Source organism: Lutzomyia longipalpis, chromosome 1 (genome assembly GCF_024334085.1).
Source record: "Lutzomyia longipalpis isolate SR_M1_2022 chromosome 1, ASM2433408v1".
Classification (NCBI taxonomy): Eukaryota; Metazoa; Arthropoda; class Insecta; order Diptera; family Psychodidae; genus Lutzomyia; species Lutzomyia longipalpis.
Window position 1 is genome coordinate 41,281,329 of NC_074707.1, and position 23,338 is coordinate 41,304,666.

Genomic DNA, 23,338 nt, shown 5'->3' on the forward strand with positions numbered 1-23,338 from the left:
TCTTTAAATTTGGTGATATAATTATCTAAGATTCGAACTTTTCATAAAAAATTACAGAACATCATAGCTCGGACACATTTTTTTATGTATAAAAAAGGTGTATTTTGGTTATAAATTGTTGAAAGAAAAAATGAAAGATTTACGATTAAATTTGGGAAGAAACATACTTTATGAGTTTTTCTTTTTCCCTATATTTTAGAGGTCGTTCCATATCATCGATCATCGTGTCCGGAACTTTCAGAAATGTGCCACCGCCACCAAAACTCCTGTAAAATCACATCTTGCGTCATGGCCATTGACTTCGTGATGCTGGCATAAAGTACAAAAATGCCTTCCATGCCTGCGTTATATACATTTTGCCCTTTGGGTTGTCGTTTCCAAGGCCACCATATCTAGCATTTTTCTTTAATGCCATCCGGCGTCGTGGCTCTAACAAACTAGGAGCTGATTCCTCTTTGATACGTCACAGTATTCATCACACGCTATGCTGATAGAAGATAATTTTGCAATAATTCTCCGAAGATCGTCTTCCAACCAGACATTGCTTTCGTCGATTCTTCGTGCTATGGTGGACCTGGAACCAGCAATGCTCTCAAGGAGCCACGCAGCTTCCTTATGACCAGAAAGAGTCAGGATTTCCTTGAATGGTGTCAGCCATTGGTCATCAAACGGCTTTTTTGCTTTGTGCCGTATATAGGTTAGTCAAGATAATATGGACCGCTTTTATAGGTTTAGACCATAAAAACGGTCCATCTTATCTTGACCACCTGTCTGAGTTACCTGGAGGTAGTATTCGGTCAGAGAGTCGTGGGTAATTCATATGGGTCCTCCCAGCCATCCGGATCGTAGGATCCAAAAAAAACTTTTCGCCACGGAAAGAAAACACCCAACGCGAGGAAAAGTCAAGAATTTTCACTACTAATCAAAAATGTATTTCACTGACAAACAATTTAGTTTAAGAAGAATATTCCCCGAAGGGCATAAGCAAGAAATTCGCGTGGGTTTTATTTTTAATCAAATATTTTTGGGAAAAAGAAAAATTGCGCGTGGGTTTGTTTTTTAAGAACACGGCGGAAGTGATCATGAGAGAGAGAAAAAAACATTAGCATGAACTTGGATCACTTTCCGCGATTAGGGTTGCCATATCTCCCTCAGAAATTCCGCGAGGCGGCGCATGCTTCATTTTGTTGGCGGTAGTGCGCCAACACCACCCTATATATGGTGAGTTTGTTGCGTAGTGAATTTGATGAATTCACCACACCTAATTGACTGTTTCACCCAAATTGACTATGTTGGTATCACTGTTTTATATCAAAAATTTGATTTTTTTTTCGTAACCGTCCGCTGACAAACTCTGAGAGCGTGTTATGTAACTATCCGAGTGCTGGGTGGCTTACAGTTCTTATGGGCCACCCAGCACTCGGAGAGTTACACAATACGGCCTCTGATTTATAGCTTAAAACTCATCAACTATAGAGGTTGATTTTCAGTCTGTTTAAGACCTAAAAAATCAGTCAACTGATTCTAAGGTATGTGTCTAGACTACTTTAAAATATTTTACCAGATAAAGTTACAAAAAAGGTTATCGAAACTGAAAAATGATTCTTAATAAAAATAAAGAAAAGAAATTTGAAAAATTTTGCAAATTTCCCTTTATTTTATTTAACCCCCGGTCATACACCCCCTGCTCTGTGGCTATATGTAAACTTCCCGGTGGTATTTAGCTGTGCAAAGTTAGCTTGTGGTTGGTTTCTGTGGAACACCGATTCCCAATCAATAAATTTGTCTAGTCATCATGTTATTCATGCCCACATGATCAAAGTATGATGTGGCTCTCTTGTATTTACTCTCTATACCCATCGTGCAAGCTCACATAAATCCCTCACCCCCCTCAACTTCCCTTCGTGTGTTTTTTTCACCCATTGCTCATGTACTTCTTTTGCCTATATGCAATGAACTCATGTCGATCCACAGCAGCTGGAAGCATGACAAGCTTGCACCCAATGATTGAGTATATATATTGTATGCTGTGCTGCAACGATGACAATTTTACTATCTGGCATGCTGATACATTGTAAAGACGCTCGCGAGCATTGGATTACCAATCAAACACTCAGCAAATCTGCCTCACAAATGCCACTTCTTCAAGACCCAATGGCAGAGGCATGCCCGTACGACAATTGCGGACTCACGCGTCAACCTTTTGCGAGAGCATCGTGAAAGTGTGCCAATTGAGTTTGTGAAGTGCACCAACTGAAGAAGCCTGAAGCGCACATATGGGGGCAAAAGGTGACAACACAGGGAGCTCGCTCACTTTTTCACCAGTATGCTCGCGGGCAGAATAATAGCGATTGGCAGACTAAATGGATTAATTTAGCGAAGAGAGCGAAAGGATTGTTTGCCGACTCATGCATCGTTCAAGCATTAATTTGCGGATAAACCCAGATGGGAACAAAAAGAAAACATTGAGTTAGTTAGAGTGAGAGAAACAATTGAAAAAATATATGTATACCTACATGCATATGTATGTACTATGTATAGTTATATATTTTGCTCGTTGTTTATTGAAACGATTGTAGTCATTTATGTGCTAAAATGTTTTAATTAATGTGCCAAAGAAGATGCTTTTAAGGACATCTATATAAAGGTATTAGTATCTAATTAATATCTATTAATTTTCTTTAAATGAAAACTTAGATCATACATAGCTACTATTTGAGTCCAAGTTTATTTTTTTCAAATCGGTCAAGTAAATGGTTCACTAAAATGGCCTCCAAAACCGAACCGCTTGATCGATTTTCACAAATTTACCAGATTTGGAAAGATAATTAAATTATCTTTCAAACGATAGTCTATTTGTCAAAATCGGTGCACTAGCCGAGGATATAGAAGAGGTTGAAATGAAAGTTTTGTGATGAATTGAAAATCGATATTTCGCATAGATTGATTAAAATGATCGCTAAAAAATAACGGTTTAACCGATTTTTAAAAATTTATCAGTTTTGAAAAGATAAAATGTGTACCTTTGTAAAACTAATAAATCAATAAAATTCGGGTGATTAGGGCTGGAGAAATTGTCATTTGAAAAGTCATTTGCTCACCCGGAAGCTTTTTGACGATAATATATAATTTTCCAGCTTTGGTAGAATAAAAAAAGCTCTTAATTTTCCTTGTCATAAAATATAAGAGAAAACTCTTTAAAATAAAATGAAATGGGATTTATTTTGAAGTGTTATTAATGACTTTGCTGGATAATCCACCATGCACTGCGAGCTTTTCATTGTGTCTTGGAGTTTTTTTTTTTGTCAAAACACGAGACAGATTCTAAATGAAATTGGAAAATGGAAAATCTCGTGAGAAAATGAGAAAAGAATACAACGGAGAAAAAAATCAAGGAGTGACCTAAATTTGGAATAAAGTATAAATCGTATCTCAATTAAATCTTGATTGTCAATAAAGATTCCATATAGTATCGATTCTGTACGGAGGCGCCAAAATTAGATACTCATATCCGACTAATACGTTCGACATTCCCATCAATTTTCCTCCGGAGTTGTGTAGTGTGACGTTCTCGCTTGGAAGAGAGTGGCTTTGAATGAAAATTCCTGGAAGGGAATAGTTTGAAAAGAAAATTAACTTTGCAGCAATTTTCACTGATTCATATCTCCTCGTCTTACCTTCGTCGTCTCACTTCCTCACCATCCACAGCAGTGTATGCTGTCGTCCTCGAGACACCCGCCACACCTTTTTCCATTCTTGGGTGCAGAAAGTGCCTTCGTCTCGCCGGTTCTGCTTACAACCAAACCACCCAACCACCTTCCTCCCCTTTAGCGGCCCATCCTCCCATTTTGGCGAGAGCCACGTCGAGAGAGAGAAAACCCAGAAGCGTGCACAGTGAAATTGTTGGTTACAAATTTCACATAATTTCCCAGCAGTGCTGCACACAAAACCTTCCAACCCCCTCAGACCACCCACTCCCCCCTTCTCATTGTCCCAGCAGACGGGGGTAGTTTAAAATTCGAAATCACAGACGACGATGGCACGTTGTGGGGGCAACGAGAACATTTATTGAAACATTTCATTGCATTCAAATTCATTCATTATTCTTAATTGCATTTTAATTCCTTCAATTTAATTTGAGACCACCGACACCTGCTTCAGACAACTTGCTCATGGTGCGACGAAGGGCGGAAAATTATAAGGGTAGTTAGTTACGTATGCAAAAACCGACTGGATCGAATCCACTTCACTCGCTCCGTAGCTTTGTAGCCACCCCCGCCGACCCCCACTGACAGCATGAGAAAATCCAATGGGGTTTATCATTCTATGCAAATTTTGAACACTTACTGACATTTTAATTTAATTTTCTGCACTTTTCCGACCCAACCACAAATTTTCATTTCTCTTCGTCAATTTTTGGTGGAGGAATCAATTTGCGGGAATATCATGCAGATTAATTAAAACAGCATCGCAACCAAAAGGTGCCAACTAGCAGTTCAAAGTCAATGTTTTTGGGGAATTATAATATCATAATAAAGGGTGAATAGTTTAATCTGTAGGCTATATAAAATTAAATTACTTAATTTAGTGAAAATAGTAAATTATTTTCCTCAAAGAAAGATGTTTGTGGGTTTTATAAATCTGATTAAGGAAGTTATCTGATTTTATTTTATTTTCTTGAATTAACTCTAGTCCTTTAGAAAAAAATATTATAAATAAAAAAAATTTGCAATTTAATTTCGGATTAATTATGTTTATTTAAAAATAATAATTAAACAGTTTACAACAAGGAAAAGCAAGAACAGAAAACTTGATATAAAGAGCCATAAAATACTACTTTAACCACTATTTAATATTCTTTTAAAAATATTCAAAAAATTAAGATAGGTAATAAAAATATTTTTTAAAAAATGTTCTTTAAAATAAAATTCAAATTATAATAGAGATTAACACATTAAGATCCAGAATGATACATAGAAATTGATTTTTTTACACAAAGTATAAATATTCATTGCCAACGATGTAATTTAATCCGGCTGTAGCAGTCTAAAAGTTGTGTCAGTCGGGTAAATGCCAAACATTAATTACGCGACAATTAATTACTGTGTAAAAAACAGAAAATATCAGTAAATGCTATTAGTTCAAAGAAAATCATTTAACCAACAGTGTTAAACTATTTTTTTTAAGTTTCCTGCCATTTTTTAAAGGACAAACCTTTAAAGAAGGTGTAAAAAATTATGTACAATTGTCCCACAGAGAAAAATACCTCCATTTGTGATTTATTTTCAGTAACATTTCAAATTCATTGGATTTCAAATATCTCGTACCGCCCATTAATCTATGCCATAGCAGCTTGGCAGGGACGTCACTGAATCTAACCACCTGATGAACCCCTTAGCGTCATGCACACAGGTGTGTATGTGGTTCAATATTCAAGTGGTTGATGTGGCAAAGAGGGACTATGTGCATGCAACTTGATGACCCCCCGTCCCACCAGCCACGTATATGGAAATACACCCCACGCACCAAACCTTCATCAACTGCAAACGATTAGGGTAAACGCATCGGAAGCATTTCACATCGCCCCCGTCTTCGCAAGGAGTCATCAACTATGACGTACAACGGACACAACCACTTGAGACAGTGAGAAGGATATTTATGCGGGAAATTAACTTGTAATATTCTCTTTCTATGATGTATGTTTCATATGAACACTTTTCCCACCCTCGTCGTGAGAAATTGATATCCCACCTGCACATGTTCCCACTTTGTTCCCATTTTTATTGGTATTCAGACCACGCCAACACGAGGAATCCCTGACTCACAGGCAATTGTCTCCTTGCTTACAGAAAAAAAAACCAGGGCACGATGCACCGGTGATCATCGACTATGGGGGCCAGTTTTCTCGTATTATTCTCACCTGACTCACGGTAATTCGCAAATATTTACCATATATCGTGCGATGATGAGATGGCTCTTACGCCGCGTGCCGTCAAACAATTGGCACTTTCTTGCGCAATGTTTAATGTACGAGCAAAAAAATTTTGCCAAAATATTTAACTATGGAAATTTTTGTTTTTAGTATTTTTTCATTCAATATTGAATGCCATTGCGAAATTTTATAATGGATTTTTTGTTTTGGCGCGCAAGGAGGTTTTTTTTTGAGGTTATGTTTGTTTGAGGTTAGGTTAACATGACGCTATCGACGCCATTATGGACATAGGATTAAGCTTGTAAGGAGAGCGTCAAGTTGGGAGCATTTTCATGTAAAAACTGCTGCACTTGACGCAGAACTTTAAGATTTTTCATTGCCAGCATCCTTGAAGGGGAAAATCCACTTTCCGCGTGTATGGAGTGGCATGTGGCGGAATCCCTTTTGCTTGCTTGATGAAAAAAGGGAGGAAAACACACATGAGTTTTCTCATGAAATACACCACACCGCCGAGCCATATATCGTCTGTGCAAGCACATTACATAAAATGCTACACTTCCCATTATTATGTAATATTTCTGAGATGAAATATATGGTGTATTACATGGAGAGAGCAAGACGAATTGGTTCGCAAGGGCGAGCGAGTGATTTCGATGAATTTCCCCCTCGGTGCGCTTTTCCCACCCAACTGCAAACATCACGTCACTCCAGCTCCACCGGCAGTGGAGACTTCTTCGGACTCCCACACCGCAACTTCCGGACCGGACATGCTTAGAATTTTGAGAGATGAACCACCACTGTGTGTACCCATGAATCTCTTCAGGGATCATTTAACACTCGTCACCAAAAACAAAAAAGATCACACTCTTTGGCAAACATGTTGGACGAAATCCTTGAACTTTCCCGCGGACTCGCGTAGACTTATTTTCAATGTCTCACCATCTGGTTTGCGCTACAATAGAATCACTTTTTTTTGCCCACTCCGCGGTCTTTTTCACTCTCTGAAGTCGTCAATTTTTTTTTTCTTCATCGTGGAGCTAACCGGGCAATTATGAGAAACTTAAAACCGCAGCAGATAATTAAGAAATTCTGAGAATCAATTTTTGTGTGTATATTAATAATTTTTGTGCCATTATGTCGAGTGGTTTCATTGGGGGCGGTTCTCATGACTTTCAAAAAGACTTTCCATTGACTCGTGTGGTGTTGATAGTGTTGCAATACCCTAAAAGGACAACCAAGGGGCGGGTAATTGGCATTTACAGATGAAATGAAAAAAATGAGAGAAGATGAAAAAAATGAATTAATATTCAAATAAGCCTAGCTGAGAGATCTTTTGTATTGAAATTGAATTAAATTATCTTTTGTGAATAAAATGAATTAATTCTCAATTATTGGGAGATTTATTTGAATTTACTTCAAAATTTATTTTTTTGCGGTTTTACGTTATTTTTTTTTTTTAATTAACATAGAACAGCATAAAATAAGAAGAATCGTTTGAATTAGCATAGGAACTTTGATCAGAATATTTTATTACGCGAAATATTTACAAATGGTCTAAAATTTATCGAATTTTTACACATTTTAAATATTTTTTTTATCAAAATTTGCTATTTTTAACCCTCAAACCCATTTTATGGGCTTTTTATTCGATTTTTAAAATTTTTATAGTCTTTTTTTGTTAGAAGTTTAGTCAGTGCTTTTAACGTTAGAGAGAATAAACGTAAATTAGTGAAAATTAAGCTTGGAATCTTAATGAAAACGTCTTAAAGCTATTATAAAAAATAAAATGCTGAATTAAGTTAAATTAAGTGCTAAATATCGCTTGTTAGACTTTAGAATAAACATAAAACATGCGAAAAATTGTCAAACGTTGTAAAAGAAACGTCAAAGCCAAGAAAACCGTTGAAAAAAAATAAAGCTTTAGAAAACAAATACGTCAAACATTACAAAAATAAAGCCAAATGTCAAAAAAAGAATAAATGTTAAATATTGAAATGAAACATCAAACGTGTGAATAAATGTTAAACGTTAAAAACGACCTTTTTTAAAAGTAATGTTAAAACGATAAAACAAAAAAAAATAAATTTAAAAAAAGTGCATTAAACGTTTTAATTGGAACATCAAAATAATCTTCAGATCATTCTCTAGAATTTATTTCTGGCGGGAAGAATTGATACGAACAAGAATTATTTTTTTCAAAAAATTCTGTGAATTAGTGAAAAAAATTTTAAAATTGAGATAAACACCTTTTAATAATAATTTAATTATGATACTGTAATTTTTTTACGTAATATCTCCTTCGTGGAAAAGCTTCTAAAGCATCTAATATTGGAAAATGAGGGACTGTAATTTAATCCCATAATTGATCTTACCTTCTGTATTAATTCTGAATAAAGGGAATAGGTTTAAATATTTAACCTCTTCAAACGTTTTTAAATAATAAAGCAAAAGTGATTTACTCTAGCCCCCATTTTGAAAAACCCATAGAACTCATAGAAGATCAAAGAGACGTGTATTGCGAAAAGGTAAAATAGCATGGTGCATGTGGTGTAGAAAATGGCTTAATTAATAATGTAGACAATAATCACAATGATTTAATTTATAATTTTCGCTTTGGACAGCAATTTAGCTGCCGTTTGAGGAAATTTAATGGCTATCGGGACCATTCTGTGTGTATACATTTCCATTTGAACGCCGTATCGTTCTCGTGGCACGATAGTTCCCAGAGATACCTCCATGATTAATTATTAATTACACCTCACTACTGCACTACGACGTGTATGTATGTATGGTGTATTGTACATAATACAAGACGGCTCACTCTGCGCCCATGTCCTTTCACTTTTGCATAATGGATATCGAGGGTTGGAAAATACACTATACTAAGTCGAGTTAGTATAGTATATTTTTAACGCATTTTTCGATAGCTTTTGATGTCCTTCATCTTCCCTCAAAAGGACAAATTTGAATATTTGTTCCTTACAAAGTTACAGCGAAAACTGTAAAAAAATTTACATAAGAAGCAATGTAAATCTCAAACTTCAAATCGCTCTCCTGAAAATCAACAAAAATGAGTTAGTATAGTATATTTTCCAACCCTCGATATATCCAGAACAGAAATGGTAATTATCGATACAATTAATTTTACCCGTTAGTTTTCAATTAGAAACTATCTTATGCTGTGCAGTGAAATATATATGTGTAATGTAATGTACATACAAACACTTATTTATGGCAATAAAAGTTGAAATTAATGAGGAGGTCATTTCTTCTGCTAAACCCCCGCAACACCGCACCTCCTGCCATAGCCCAATGTGCGCGCAAGATGCGGTATGCTAAATGAGACGGTGTGTGAGTAAACAGAACTGAATGCACTTGATTTGTAAATCACTGTAATTGTCAATCTTATCGATCAAAATTATCTCAAGTAAAGCCATGCTGTTTGTGAGACGAATGAACCGATGCTGCTGCAAAGATCAAAGGGAACACACCGAGATGCAATCGCCATGGCGAACTTCTCGGGACAATTGCTCAAACACTTTTCCATCCCAGAGACATTTTGCCCCAAGTTGGAAAATGCTCACAGCAGAAGCGAAATATGCAGACAATGGCAAAACTATTCGGGGTATTTGGCTTCGCATTGTCTCCATCTTGTGCTCCGCGAAAATTGCCTTCATTGACTTGGACGGGGATCCTCTGCAATGTAACGCAAAGTTTCATGACTTTAAAAATTTTCTCACAAAATGAACTTGTGCAATTTCGTTAAGGAATTTTCCTTTCGTAAACTCCGCGCCAGCACAGATAGGGCATGTGGAAAGGATTTTCCTAAAAGGGATAAAAAGAAAGTATCAAAATTCAGAAGGAATAACATAAATGAGAAAGTTTCTCCAACACGAAGAAAATTTAATGTTCTTACGAATTTATATTTATTTATTTTTTAAATTCAAATTAATTTTATTGTGATGAATTAGATTCGAAAGAAAGAGAGCTTTAAATGTAATTAAAGGGAATTTCAGAACTTTGAAGTAGAAAATTTTAAAAATCAAGGTGTTTAAACACAAAAGAAATACCCCTTTGGATAGATTTTTTTTGGCTAATCCTCTGATCGAGAATAATTCGACGTATTAACGAATATTTTGAACATCCGCGTGTGAACGTTTCAAAGGAAATTTAATCTAATATGCATATTCTTAATCAATGGAAGGAAAATCCCTTTGCAGAGCTCCGCTTTTGTTTGATAAGATAACATAGGGATTATATGCCAAAAGACAGACTACATAGCATAGATATCTCATAAATTAAGCAAAGTTTCAATGATAGGGCATACAGCATAGCATAAGCATCGGCATTTGGGTTGATGCTAAATAATGCAATGAGGATATAAAATGCAATCAGTGTTGATTATGTAACACCAAGCATATTGCATATGAGATTTATATATAATGATTAACACATATTGTGCTCATGTAACTGAAAACCCTTTTAGCAAATACAACCCATAATCAAAATATTACCCTCTGAGCCGGTCGAATCGAATTTGCGTTACATCTATAGGGCCCAAAGGCCCTCATACCGCCAATGCGTATATATGTAGCAAAGGCGATATTAAGGGGGGCGGTTGACTACACACATCCTATACATTCAGTACATCTGCTCCGTTCAATGAGGGGTGCAGAGGGGTGCAGGCGGGGGGCTTGCTCCCTTGTACACGTACTTAAATGAGAAATAAATCAAATAATGAAACAGTCGTTATATACATCGGCCTCTAATATCCCCCACGATTATGGTTTTCATTTCACAAACTGTCAGACTATATTAGAATTATGGGTGCTACTGTGGCACCAGTACTGAACTCACCGGTCCGCTGGTGTGGTCTGTGTGTTGTGCGGAGTCCCTAAAATACTCGCTTGGGCGGATCCTGGAAAATCACCACGACTTGTGTTCCCGGTGCGGAAGACCTCCTGATGACCGCAAGGCATAATTCCTCCTCCAACCGCAATGCCACCCCAAACCCCCACACACCTTCCCACAAAAACCCCAATCGAAAAGAGGCCACACACATCACCCACCCCCAAATGGAAGTTTTGGTGAATGGAAGTCACCTTTACTTCCTGCTGACATTAATATTTACCAGAGCGTACATCAAAATGGACAAATATTTGTGTAAATATTGCTCGTAGACGGACATCAAAATACACAAATTCACAATGAATCAACACATCGCCGTACACGCCCCACATCATTGCTCTCTAGGGTGGAAGCATTAGTCAATCGTAGCTGCATTTCGATATTTAAACAATCGTACACGCTATATCCTTGCTATATCTAAATGAAAATGACTTTAAATCTACGTAAATTTTCTTAAATTGTAAAGTAAGTCATTGAGCAAAAAGCTTCTAAGTAATTTTAAGCTTTAGAAAATTCGTAGAAAAAATGAAAAATCTGTTTGAGTGTCGATAATTAGAACATATTTAGAATAGTGTAATAAAAAAAATATAGCATAAAATGTATTTCAGCATTGAGGTGCAAATGTAGCGAGCGACGCTTTGCTTTTTTTTTAACTTGCTGAATTATGTTTAATAAAATTGAAAAAAAAATGTAAATTATTCGTTTCTGGGCAGCAAAAAATCTATGCTGATCCTAATCATGTGGAAAATATTTTAAGCTGCTGCTGCTCAAATTAAAATTCTATTTAAAATCTAAATTAAAATAAAGTGAATTAAAAATTCTAATTTGAGCTCGAATTGTGGATGTTTAGACCTCTCTATGATAATTTAGGGTACAATAGTATCTTTTCTGGTTTAAAATCACTTCTTTTTTAGTGATAGAGCATCAAAAATATCTAGAAAATAATTCTCTTGTTTAGATCTTTTCAACCCTTAGTTAATTTTTCTTTATTCATAATCAATTTATCTTGATAACGAAAAAAATCAGCCCAGAATCTTTCAAAAAAAAATTAAACTCAAATCAGAATTTTAATCAAATTTTTGTAGCGTCTTCTCCTCTATGTACATTGACGCATTTTCCGCTAACGAGCTTTCCTTTCATGTGTAGAAACCGTCAACAAATTTTTTTTTTCACAAATACTTCTACTGATTTCATGAACAGCCATCCAATTTCTGCAACATAGACCCCCTGCTGAAAAAAAATTGCAACAAGTTTCAAGGGTTTGGGGAAATGTTGTGTTTCTTTGATCGCCCCATGTTGCAATTTTGCCAGGCGCGTATTTACCTCAAATTGACACACAATAATTTCAAAATCAAATCCCCCGTCAAAAGCCACGCGCACGGCTCTCTTTTTGGAGGGTTGTTGGATTTGACAGAAGTGGAATTCTAACTCCACACCCCACCATCAAAGGATTTTCCATGTCGCGCGTATTATATTTGTGGAAGTTTCAATGGAAACTCTTTGTACACATTTGCAGTATACAAATGTATCTCCCCTCTTTTTGATGAAATGTGCAAATATTTTCCACTAATTGCAGATCTTCTTGCTGGATTGATGTGCGGTGTGTTGCTTGGGAGGAAATCTGAAGGGAATTTATTAAATTAAACATGCACACACAAGGATTAAGCTGATGATCTTTCTCTCCAAGCTATGTATGAATTTTCCTGTGATATGTTGTTTAGTTTTATTTGATTTGCGGGGGAGGTTTTTAAGCTTTTCCTAACCACCCCAAATTGCATACATATTTCAAAAGGAAATGGGGAAAATTATCCTAATTTTCATTTTATATTTCATCCCCCCTCCTCATTGATTGCTAACTTTTTGAACAATTTCGTTATGTTAAATTAATGCGTGCATGGTGGAATAAATAACCCCTCTATGTGCGGGAAAAATATTGCGATTGCCTCAATAAATGTTCATCATTCGCTTTATCTCACCGCCCATCGTGGAAAAAGTTTGGCTTTCTGTCCCGGGGATTCATTTGTGAGATAAAATGTTGCAAAAAATTGATGCGAGGACGAACGGGGGTGTGGGGGTGTGCCAGTGAAACGCTAAAACCCCTGGCAATTAAGTCAGTGAGTCAATATTTGCGAATGGAAACTATGTGAGCTGTGTCCAGAGTTCATACTGTGAGTGGTCAAAAATTCATTTCCTCCAGAGTTTGAATTTGACCCGCAAAAGCCCCAAAAGCTCAACTCGGCGAAAGAGCCGCTTCAGCGAGTATATGAAATGAAAGCTGCAATCAACGGTTTCACCTCCCTCCCGCACACACACACACATAGCTGCGCTTTGACCCCGGAAAATTGTGATTGTGCCACCCCTCTTTTTTCCCAAACCCTTTTCTGCCTTAGCCAAATGCGACGTGGGGTGGTATGTTGCAAAAATGAATGCATTGCTATTTCCCCATAAGAGCTCTCACGAATGCCAAAGGCGGTTAAAACGAAATATAAATTTCAAAATAAATTGAGTTCATTTTAATGAAATGACACAATGTTGCACTGTACGATAGTTTTGCAATATCCGATGCTTAAGGGAGGAATTCTCGCAAAATTTATATATAGAACTGACCTACCCTTTGAAATTGGTTTAAAATGTCTGAAGAGTTTTCTTTGAAGAAATTTAATATTCTCTCAACATTTCAAAGTATTGGTTTTTAATTTTAATTTTTATTTCCTAGATTTTTCTTTTTTCTTTGAGAAAATCAGAAATTTCTTAGTTTGAATTTTTAACGTGTTTACAAACTTTTCATGTTTAGGATTTTTTTTAAAAATTCCACATCCTAAAATTATAAAATAAATATTTTAACCCAGATTTACTGGCATTGAACTAAATTCAGTATGCTTGGGACTTTTTTTAGTTGACTTTCAGTCAATTAATATGACATCAAGTCGAATGGAATCAGTTAAAGGAAGAATTTTAAAGCTTTTAACGCAAAATTTTATGAATTCCGGTTAAGAAATGAATTTTTTAGACAATTTTCTTAATTCTGACTTTCCGCAAATTTCAAGAAAAAGAAATTCCTGGGCAAATCTGGGCTAATTAGGAGCTAAAGGCTGAAAAGTAATAAATTCTAGTTGAAAAAGTTATTTGGATTTTAGTTCTAAAAAGGCTTAGATTGAAAAGAAGAAAAATCTTAAAGAATAACTAAACTCAAGCCATAAAAAAATGGGCTGTATTCAAGCCTAAATGTTTTAAACAGCTTAATAAGTACTGAATTCAACTGAAAAAGTTATTCGTCCTAAGCAGGTTTAGATAAAGAAGAAAAGGCTTAAAAAAAGTAATTAATTCAAGTCTGAAAAGTACTTAATTAACGACCAAAATATAGTAAATTCAAGCCTAAAACGTACTGAAATATCGAAAAATTTATTCGGTTTTTATAGTAAAGAGGAATTTTTACTAAAGGAAATATTCGTATTCTCTGCCAAATATTCCGATGATTTACGAAAAAATCAAAATATTCGCAGATAAAATATCGCATGAATTTCCTGCGAGAAAGATGGGTAAATGAATTCACCTACTTAGCCGCCCCTTTTTATTTATTTTCATGCTTTCTTCCTATTTGTGTCGCATTTGCGTATCAGGCTTAATCAGACCCAAATTTTCTGTAACCGTTCACACGATCTGGGGGAAGGAGACTACATCGCCCTCCCCCAAAAGCTTTCAATGGGCATTGGAAAATTCTCAAATAATTGTCGAAGTGTGTGTCAAATGCGGTATCCCTTGTAACTACCCACTGCTGTTCCCCCCATCTGCACAATGCCCATGCTGTGGAAAATCTGTGAAAATTCCGCTCTGCATGGTACAACAGTCAATATTTGTGCACCATACAGTTGTTCCCTGGATTTGGGAATTTTGCTGGGAGCATAAAATTAATTGAATGGATTAAATTTCGTTGCATGAATATGGGAATTTGGACAGGGATACTCATTGTGCGTCCATTGTCTGGACAATGCGAGCTTTTACCGAGACCGTCGCAAGTCCATAAACGTGATACTTTCCCTCCTGCATTTAAAACATTAAACCACACACACCGTAGCCCTTCCTGTGGGTGGGTGGACTCTCCCTCTCAAACCATGAAATTTGTCTTTGGGATGGATCCCTCAGTGTGTTTGTATCTGTGTGGAATCCTAGCCGTGCTGAGGATGGGGGTTGTAGGGGGCTGAGGGGAGTAGGGGTGGGTGCTGCCTGGGTATAGTCAAACAACCCGAATGGGATTTCGTGTGTGTTTCATTTGACAAGTTGTCAAAATTATAACGAAGGATTACTTTGCATGCCAACCCCCGGCAGCAGTGTGGAATCCTGGAAGCCGCCCCCCGTGCCTCCTGAAATATTCACAAAATCATCCCACCTCCGCCTATCCCCATCGCATCAGCACACCATGCGAACATAGAGGGAGTGTATATTTGCCAAATAATGCATCACATCGTTTCGATTTCAGGCATTTAATTAAAACTTTTTCATGCCAAATGAAACGAAACAGCTTTCACGTGCTTTCACGAGCTTTCACAATTGATTTCATTAAAACGAACAATACAATTTCTTGCTGAATACACTGATTTTTTTTCCTATATACTCGACCTCCCTCAGAGCACCAACCCTCATGTGCTATATATCTTTCACACAGTATACCTACATATGTATATGTATGTAGTATGCACCCCAAAAACATACTACCACAAAAAAAAACGACTATGCTGCTCCCGAAAAAAAATATTGGAAGCAAAAATGTAAAATGCTTGGTGCTTGTTTCAACTTCAGCGTAATTTTGAGATTCACAGAAATTTATTTTATGCAGTGACCAAAAAAATCCTCTCACAATGCAGTGTTTTTTTTTCATACATACATAGCACCCACCCCCTTCCCTTACCTCCCTCCCTCACCCAGCTGATAATGTATCTGTATGTTTTCATGTGCAAAATATTGTGTTCAAAAACACTCACTTTTCCGTGAGATTTTATCACATAGCAGTTGCACAAAATGTGATTTTTAAGTGAGAGTTTTTTTTGTTGTTTTTTTTAAAGAGTTTTAATAATTGACAAACTTTTGGAGAAAAAAAAATAGAACAATGCGGAAGCTTTTGAAAATTATTCTCTCTTGAATGTTTTTCCCACTAGGTATATCATGTTTGGAGAGAATGATGAGAGGAAAGCATGTTAAGATAAAATATGAATTAATAATAAAAAAAAGTTCTTGGACAATAAAAAAAAGAAACACAAAAAAAAATAATTAAAAAAAAATTAATTTTAAATTTTGTCATAGTAATATTAACATTGGTATTTTTTTTATTATTTTATTCGAATTGTTAATTAATTTTAATTTTGTTTTAATTTTTAAATGTAGGGGAACCTGGGATAAAATGGTAAATTTTTGGGAGATAATTTTTCCTGAGTTCTATGAAAATATTTGAGTTTTCCCATATTGACTATCTTATAGGATTTTTCTAGATTAAAAATTAAAATTTATTTAGATTAAATTAGTACATTTTAAGTTAATTGTTTATCCCCAAGGTGACTGTATTTGCAAAATAAATTGTTTATACAGTAGGGGAACCTGGGGTAAAATGGTAATTGCATTTTTTGTTCGCAAATCTTAATTTAATGAAATTATTTTAGCAAGGCACTATAATACCTACTGAGAATGAGAGATTTGTGTATCAATTAAAACTTCTTTTAATAAAAAAAATACAAAAAATAAAAATAACGATAAATTTAAGAAATTGCCTTTTTTATTTTTTTAGTTTATAAAAATTGGTAATACTGAGTGATCAAATATTATAAATTGTAAGTAATAGCCATGGTGATTAGGAAATTTTTTTTTCTAAAATTTAAAAAGTTATTTTAATAAAATACTAAATTCACCATTTTGCCCCAAGCGGTATTTTTTACTATCAGTGTTCTACGGGAAAACTCGGAAATTTTTTGGAAAATTCAGATTAGATTTGTGTTTAGCAATAGCTACTCTGTCTAAAAATGCATTTGGATAAAAAAAACTGCAGAGAATTTCGGCAAAACTTAATTTGTAGTTGAGAGGTCAGAGTAACATTGAGGTTCGAAAAATTTGTTTTTCAAATAAAAGCCAAAATATTGGATCAATTATTATGAAACTTTCTAGGCTTAGGCAGGGGTATGAAGTGCAACTACTGACAAAATTAGACATATTAGTAGCGACTACTTTTGAGATATTAATTTTAATTTTTTTTTCACGTTCACCATTTTACCCCAGTTACCCCTTTAGCTTTGTCCATTAAAGAAAAAGAACTTTTCTTAATATTACAATATTTTCTTAGATCTTTTTCTGTCTCAAAAAATGTTTTTAGAGTTTTTAAAATACCGCCATTCTACAAACTCACCCCACTATTCCCTATTTTCTTCTTTGAATATTTTCTGCAATATAGCAAACAAATTAAAAATAAATGATGATTTATTATGCAATAGAAAAGTAAATAGGGGGGTATCATCCAATTTCGTACCACTAAGATTTTATTATGTATTGTACTTCCAACCCCCAATAGTTATGTACAATTCAATTCATTAAATATTCTCACTTGATACGTACAGTATGACTACCTATGTATATAATTTAACTGCCAATTCTTGTTGAATATTGTAGAAGAGAATAATTCTGGGGTGACACGATGTATGATGAAACTGTTGGGCGAAATAAAGTCATAATTGCAACATGTCGGAGTTTTCCCATCAAATGAGCCAGGGGTGAGTGGCATGGGTGGAGTATTTTTGTCATTGATTGTCAAAACGCCCCGCAACGCAATGATTTCAGTGCATCTCGCGTGACCTCATTGTGCTGAATTAAATGGAATTGGTTCCATTTTGGAATTGAAATGATTGTCTGTATGACCACACGGATGGTCGATGGGGGTGGGGATTGAGGGGGGAGACAGCCGCCGCATTAACACCCCATCCCCCAGGACGATGGTACAAAAACCAAATGGCCACAATCAATATTTGTGTGCGGAGTGTATTGGAGGATGGCATCGATGTTTGTCGATGCTGGGACACCAAACAGCGCGCGCGTTTTCCTATATGCATACAAAAGATCATTCACATTATACGAATTGCTGGTCAATTTAGTTCCCGCTGCACATACAATTTTGACCTTTTCCCCCCTAGCCCCTCCCCTCCCTCTACCAAACCCCCCCAAAACAGTACACTGATACGGCATGAAATTATGGTGCATTTCGCATCATTTCGCCCGACCCAATGGCGCAACTAAAATTGCCAATGGAGCGCTGTCAATGCCACAATTTATCCTCAAAGAGCACAAGACCTCGCTTCTGGTGTGTGGAGACGTACCTCCTCTTCCCTATTCTTTCCCCCCAATCCCTCCTTCTCTATCTTTTGCCCAAATGACCCGCGAAAAATTGCGGAAGAGTGCCCAAGACGCGCGTAATCTCTGTTGACATTCATTTAGCAGCACTGACACATTTTGGCAGCAACAAATCCACCATAAATCCGCTTATGTGATTAATCCAGATGGCAACATAAAAGCCCTCTCACTGCGCACGCAGCTTTGCGCCGGCAGGAAAAAATCCATCGCCTCGGAGACAATGTAAAGTTAATCACATGGGAATAATTGATTTACAATAAATTGCCTCATTTTAGCTGTTGCGCAACCACATTTGCTTTTCGCACGACATTTAATGAGCAATTCAATGTGACTTTTTTTATTTCCATGCGCACATACAGTGTGTCTTGGAAGATTAAGATGGGGTATTGGGAACATTGAAGTGCGATTAGATTCGCGTGATTTTCCAGTGGAATTGCTTAAATTTGCTATTGAAAGCTTATTTATGGAATGAAAGGAATTTGATTAAAAAGTCTCTGTTTGTAAAATGAACTCAATGGTATGTAAAATGGATAATTTATGTTGAAGATTTTATTTCTAAGAAAATAATAATTACTCAATTTGTATGAGAGAATAAATTGTAAAAATTCTATAAAGTGTTGAAGAAGAGAATCGTAACAAATATGATTTAATTAACAATATTTTTTCTATAAATTCAAAATGTTTATCTTAGGCAAAGGGATGTTAACCCTTTAACGTTTTTTGGGTCATACGCTGACCCAAATGTGAAACATTTTATTTTTTTTTCAATTATTTAAGAATGTAATTGTTTTTCCATGTTAGAAATGCATCAAATTCACGCATAAGGGGTCAAAGAAGACGTTCTGAGTGAGAAAAGTCCTCTAAAAAAATTCATAGAATAAAAATCGCGATAAAAGTGCGCATGTTTCAATGTTTTTATGTTTCACGTTGGACGTTAAAGGGTTAACACTTGGAGGATCGAAGTTTCTAACCTCAAATCAGTACTGTGCAAACTCTCATAGCGATCGGACGTGAAAAGAGACACAGAGCTTTTGAATAATTTAAATTCATTTTTGAAAAGTTTTTTCCCCCTTTTTTTTTTTGATAAATTAATAAGTTAAGTTCAAAGTTCATAGTTAGTGAAAAGAAGTGATGGGAGAACAATCGGGGGGACCTGGTCCCCCCAATCCTTTTGATCTATATACTGTCTTACACCGAGGAGAAATGCCGCCTGTGGAGATGACATCAAAAAAGAATTTTAAAGCCCTCAAACATGCGTACTTTACTCATCCCTCAGATGTTGAGAAATACTATGTTATTGGTGGAGAAGAATTCAGAAAGCTGGACGTCTTCGATATTGAGGATGGGCTTGATCAAATCTGCAAAGAAGGTTTCAATAAGACGACTCGTTTGACCAGCGGAGACATATTGGTGCAGACAAAAAATGCAGAACAAATTGCTAAGTTGAAATCCATTACAAGTTTTGGCAACAGTAAATGTCCGATTACCGTTTCCGAGAATGGTGTTCTTAACCAGAGCCATGCGATAATTCGATGCCCAGAGATAATGCATCTCAAAATTGAGAGAATAATTGAGGGACTGCGAAAGCACTATGATGTTATCGGTGTACAGAGGCTAAAGAGGAGAGTAGAGAATAAATGGATAGATACAGCAACACATGTTATCACGTTCAACTCGCCAATCATACCTGCAGAAATAAAAGTTGGATTTATCCATGTCAAGACAGAGCTTTTCATCCCTGCACCTTTTCGCTGTGCAATTTGCCAAAAATTGGGACATACCAGGAAACGCTGTAACTCCAGCAAGAATAAGCCAACTTGTAGCTTTTGTGGACAAGCCGCCCATCTTTATGGCCCATGCCTACCCCCACGATGCGTAAATTGTCAAGGTGATCATCCAAGTTCGAGCAAAATATGCCCGAGATACCTGGAGGAGAGAGAAATCAACGCCATTAGGGTGTCTCTTAGGATACCCTATAAAATGGCCAAAGAAGAATTCGTCAAGAGGAGAGGAAGAGCACCTGCGCTACCTATTTCTGCACCATCTACTTCGCGCCAAAATCAACAGGGTCAAACTTCTTTTGCCGATGTGGTTAAGTCAAACACTACTACAAAGTCCATCAAGCCAGACAGCAAACTTCTATCAAGAGTGTCAACGAGAAGTAAAACCATTACACCAAAAATCACCCAAAAGGAAATGAAGAGAACAATTCAAAAAGTCAAGGAAGACGAGAGACTTTCTAAGATCGACATTGAAAAATCTGCTGAATCTCAACCCAATCAAACTCAAAAATATCTTAAAATCCAAACTCAAAACTCAACTCTCTCAGCTAACCAGATTTTAAATCCATTGGCAACCTTCCGTGGATTTCACGCACTTGCTCCTGATTACCCATCATGCTCTCGGGAAATGATGATTTCCCCTGAACCGGACGATCCTGATGAGCCAGAACCGCCTGATATTGAGATATCAAGCGCTTCTGATGAAAATATGTGAATTAGAATTTTTTCTCCTCTTGCGTTTGTTGTTAAACGCAGAGTGATGCGAAATATTTCCTTTTTTTTCTATCTTAATTTTTTTTTTGTAAAATGAACTATATTTTGTAAAAGAACTCTGTAATTTATACGGCGTGATATTCAAAAAAGCGCCTAATTAAAATAAACTAATAATAATCTAACCTCAAAAGTTTGACCATTGAACAGAGATGAATTTCATAGAAAATGAACAGAGATGAATTTCATAGAGAGGAATGCAACGGAATGCAGCGGCTGCAACTGCTGCTGCAGCAGCGGCGGCTGTGGCTTCCGCCTTGAGAAATTGCTGCGCAATTTGCCACTTCAGGCGTCGCTGCTTTCTCTCCTGGACTTTGCGCCCTCCACGCGCCCTACGCTTGCGTTTGGGTTTTGGCTGCCGCGCCTTATATTCTTCAATGGTCAGCGGTCTCGGCCCTGCCTCTGGATTCCTCTCCAAGAACTCCTCTAAAAGCAGTTCCGGGGTTGGCGGCGCTCTCGGAGGCGGCGGCGGAGGGGAGTTCGGACGGAAAAGCGGACCTGGCGGCACTCTCTCCGGATGAGTTTTAGGGTTAACCCTTCCCACTAATCATACAAAAAAATAAACCTTTACTTAAATGCACCCTCATTTTAATTTTACAGATTATTTGCAGTGCGGGTGAGTCAAATTCTTACTTTTTTTTATGCGTTATTATTCCGGGTTTTTCTCGATCAAAATGATTTTGTCTGAAATAACGATAGGCACAATGAGTCAAACGTAACTTGAATCGCGCAAAAAACTTGCTTTTTTGTCAATTAAACAAAACAAAACTGGTTGAACCTTTTCTCCCAGATTTCTTAAAATTTTCTCATCTACTAGAATTCTTCTCCCAGAAATTTCTTGCAAATTTCTCCCAGAAAAATAAAAAAATTTTTTGATGGTAGAGGTTTTAATGTTCTTTCCCCCACACCACCCTGTTCAGAATCTTCTCCCAAATATTTATTCTAAATATTTCCCAGAAATTCCAAAAAAAAATTTATTGATGGTTGAGGATATGATTCTTAATTTTTCCCCCACACCACCCTGTGCAGAATTTTCTCCCAAAGATTTATTCTAAATCTTTCCCAGAAATTCTAAAATTTTATGGTAGAGGTTTAATTATTTTCCCCCCACACCACTTTTAGAGATTTTCTCCCAGAACTTTATCTTAAATTTCTCCCAGAAATTCTTTATGGTTGAGGATTTGTTCTATTCCCCTACACCACCCTGTTAGAATTCTCCCAGAAATTTATCTTAAAATTCTCCCAGAAAATAAGCCTTTAAAAAGTTTTATATTTGTTTTCCTCTCATATGGCTTAAGGTTTCTATTGTTCCCCCCAAACCACCCAATTTTTAGAGCAGTGGACTGTAGTAAAATTTTTTTTTGTGCCAAAAGTTGGCATACTAATTATTTTGTCGCTAGTTTTAAACACGGGCGATAGGACCAATTGAACAGAGATGAATTTCATAGAAAATGAACAGAAATGAATTTCATAGAGAGGAATGCCAGTACCCAGTAGCGCAAGGCGCCGCAGATAGCACTGGATGATGGCAGGGAAACTCGGGCGCTCTTTCTGGCCGCCCAAGGAAATCCCTACATGAATAGAAACAATTCTTTTTTCTCACCTGCGGATATAGTAGTAGTAGTAGTAGTAGTAGTATTTATTCATCATTCTTTGAGTGTGTTTTTACATTACAAAAATTTCTTTTAAAAACAGTGTTTTAACAAAGTTTTCATGACAATTAATATACAACAGGTTTTATTCTGCTTATACATCTAACACAGCACGATTCAGAATGTATTCTGAAATTTTATTGATTCGCAATTTACTTATATACATTTTCTTCTTATGCTTAATCAGCTAAATATTTGGGAGTGGCTTGCGCCGGGAAATTTTGGAGCGGGTGTGGGAATTGGGAACAATGGGGAATTGGCGAGAAACTTAAATATAATCATTTACCTGTTTAATCATTAAACAACCATCATTTTCTATCAAAAGAAAAGTTTATCACGAAATGTTAAATTTTAAATAGATTTTAATTCTGGGGCGATTGAAAAAATCGAATTGGCCACTTTGGCCAGCAAAATCCTCCAAGAGTTAAAAAATTAAAATAAAACATTTTATGGGCTAAAATGTATAACCGCTGCAACTAAGATGAGAGAGACGTAGCCAGGGAGAAAATTGAGGAGTCTAAATGCCTCCAAAAAATTTAAAAACTTCAGGCTTTTCTTTAGTGGTCAAATGAAATTATTTTAATGTTGAAAAGAAAGCCAGAAAATTTAGAATGGACACTTCTAACGTTATAAAATTATTAGGCGTTTGTTAAAAATATGACAAAATTTTAAAATTTAAGATTTTAAAAGAAACTTCAAGAAATATTAAAAAATGTTTGATTAAAAACTGTCAAATATTTTTTTTTTAATTTCAAACGTTAGTAAAAAAAACGTGGAACGTAAGAGAACATCAAGAGTCTAAAAAGAAATATCAAACGTTAGAAAAAATCATGAAGTATCTTCTAAGAAAATCGTAAGGAAACATAGAAAATTTAGAATTTTTGAGCGAATATTTAGGCAAATTATTTTAG

The 23,338-nt window shown here is 36.0% G+C and overlaps 1 protein-coding gene across 1 annotated transcript; it reads left to right on the forward strand.

The window, feature by feature from the left end:
- Positions 1-19,426: 19,426 nt before the first annotated feature.
- On the forward strand, positions 19,427-20,719 carry LOC129791561 (uncharacterized). Its single transcript, XM_055829801.1, has one exon. It carries the CDS (start codon positions 19,427-19,429, stop codon positions 20,717-20,719), a length of 1,293 nt encoding a protein of 430 aa, XP_055685776.1.
- The last annotated feature ends 2,619 nt before the right edge of the window (positions 20,720-23,338 follow it).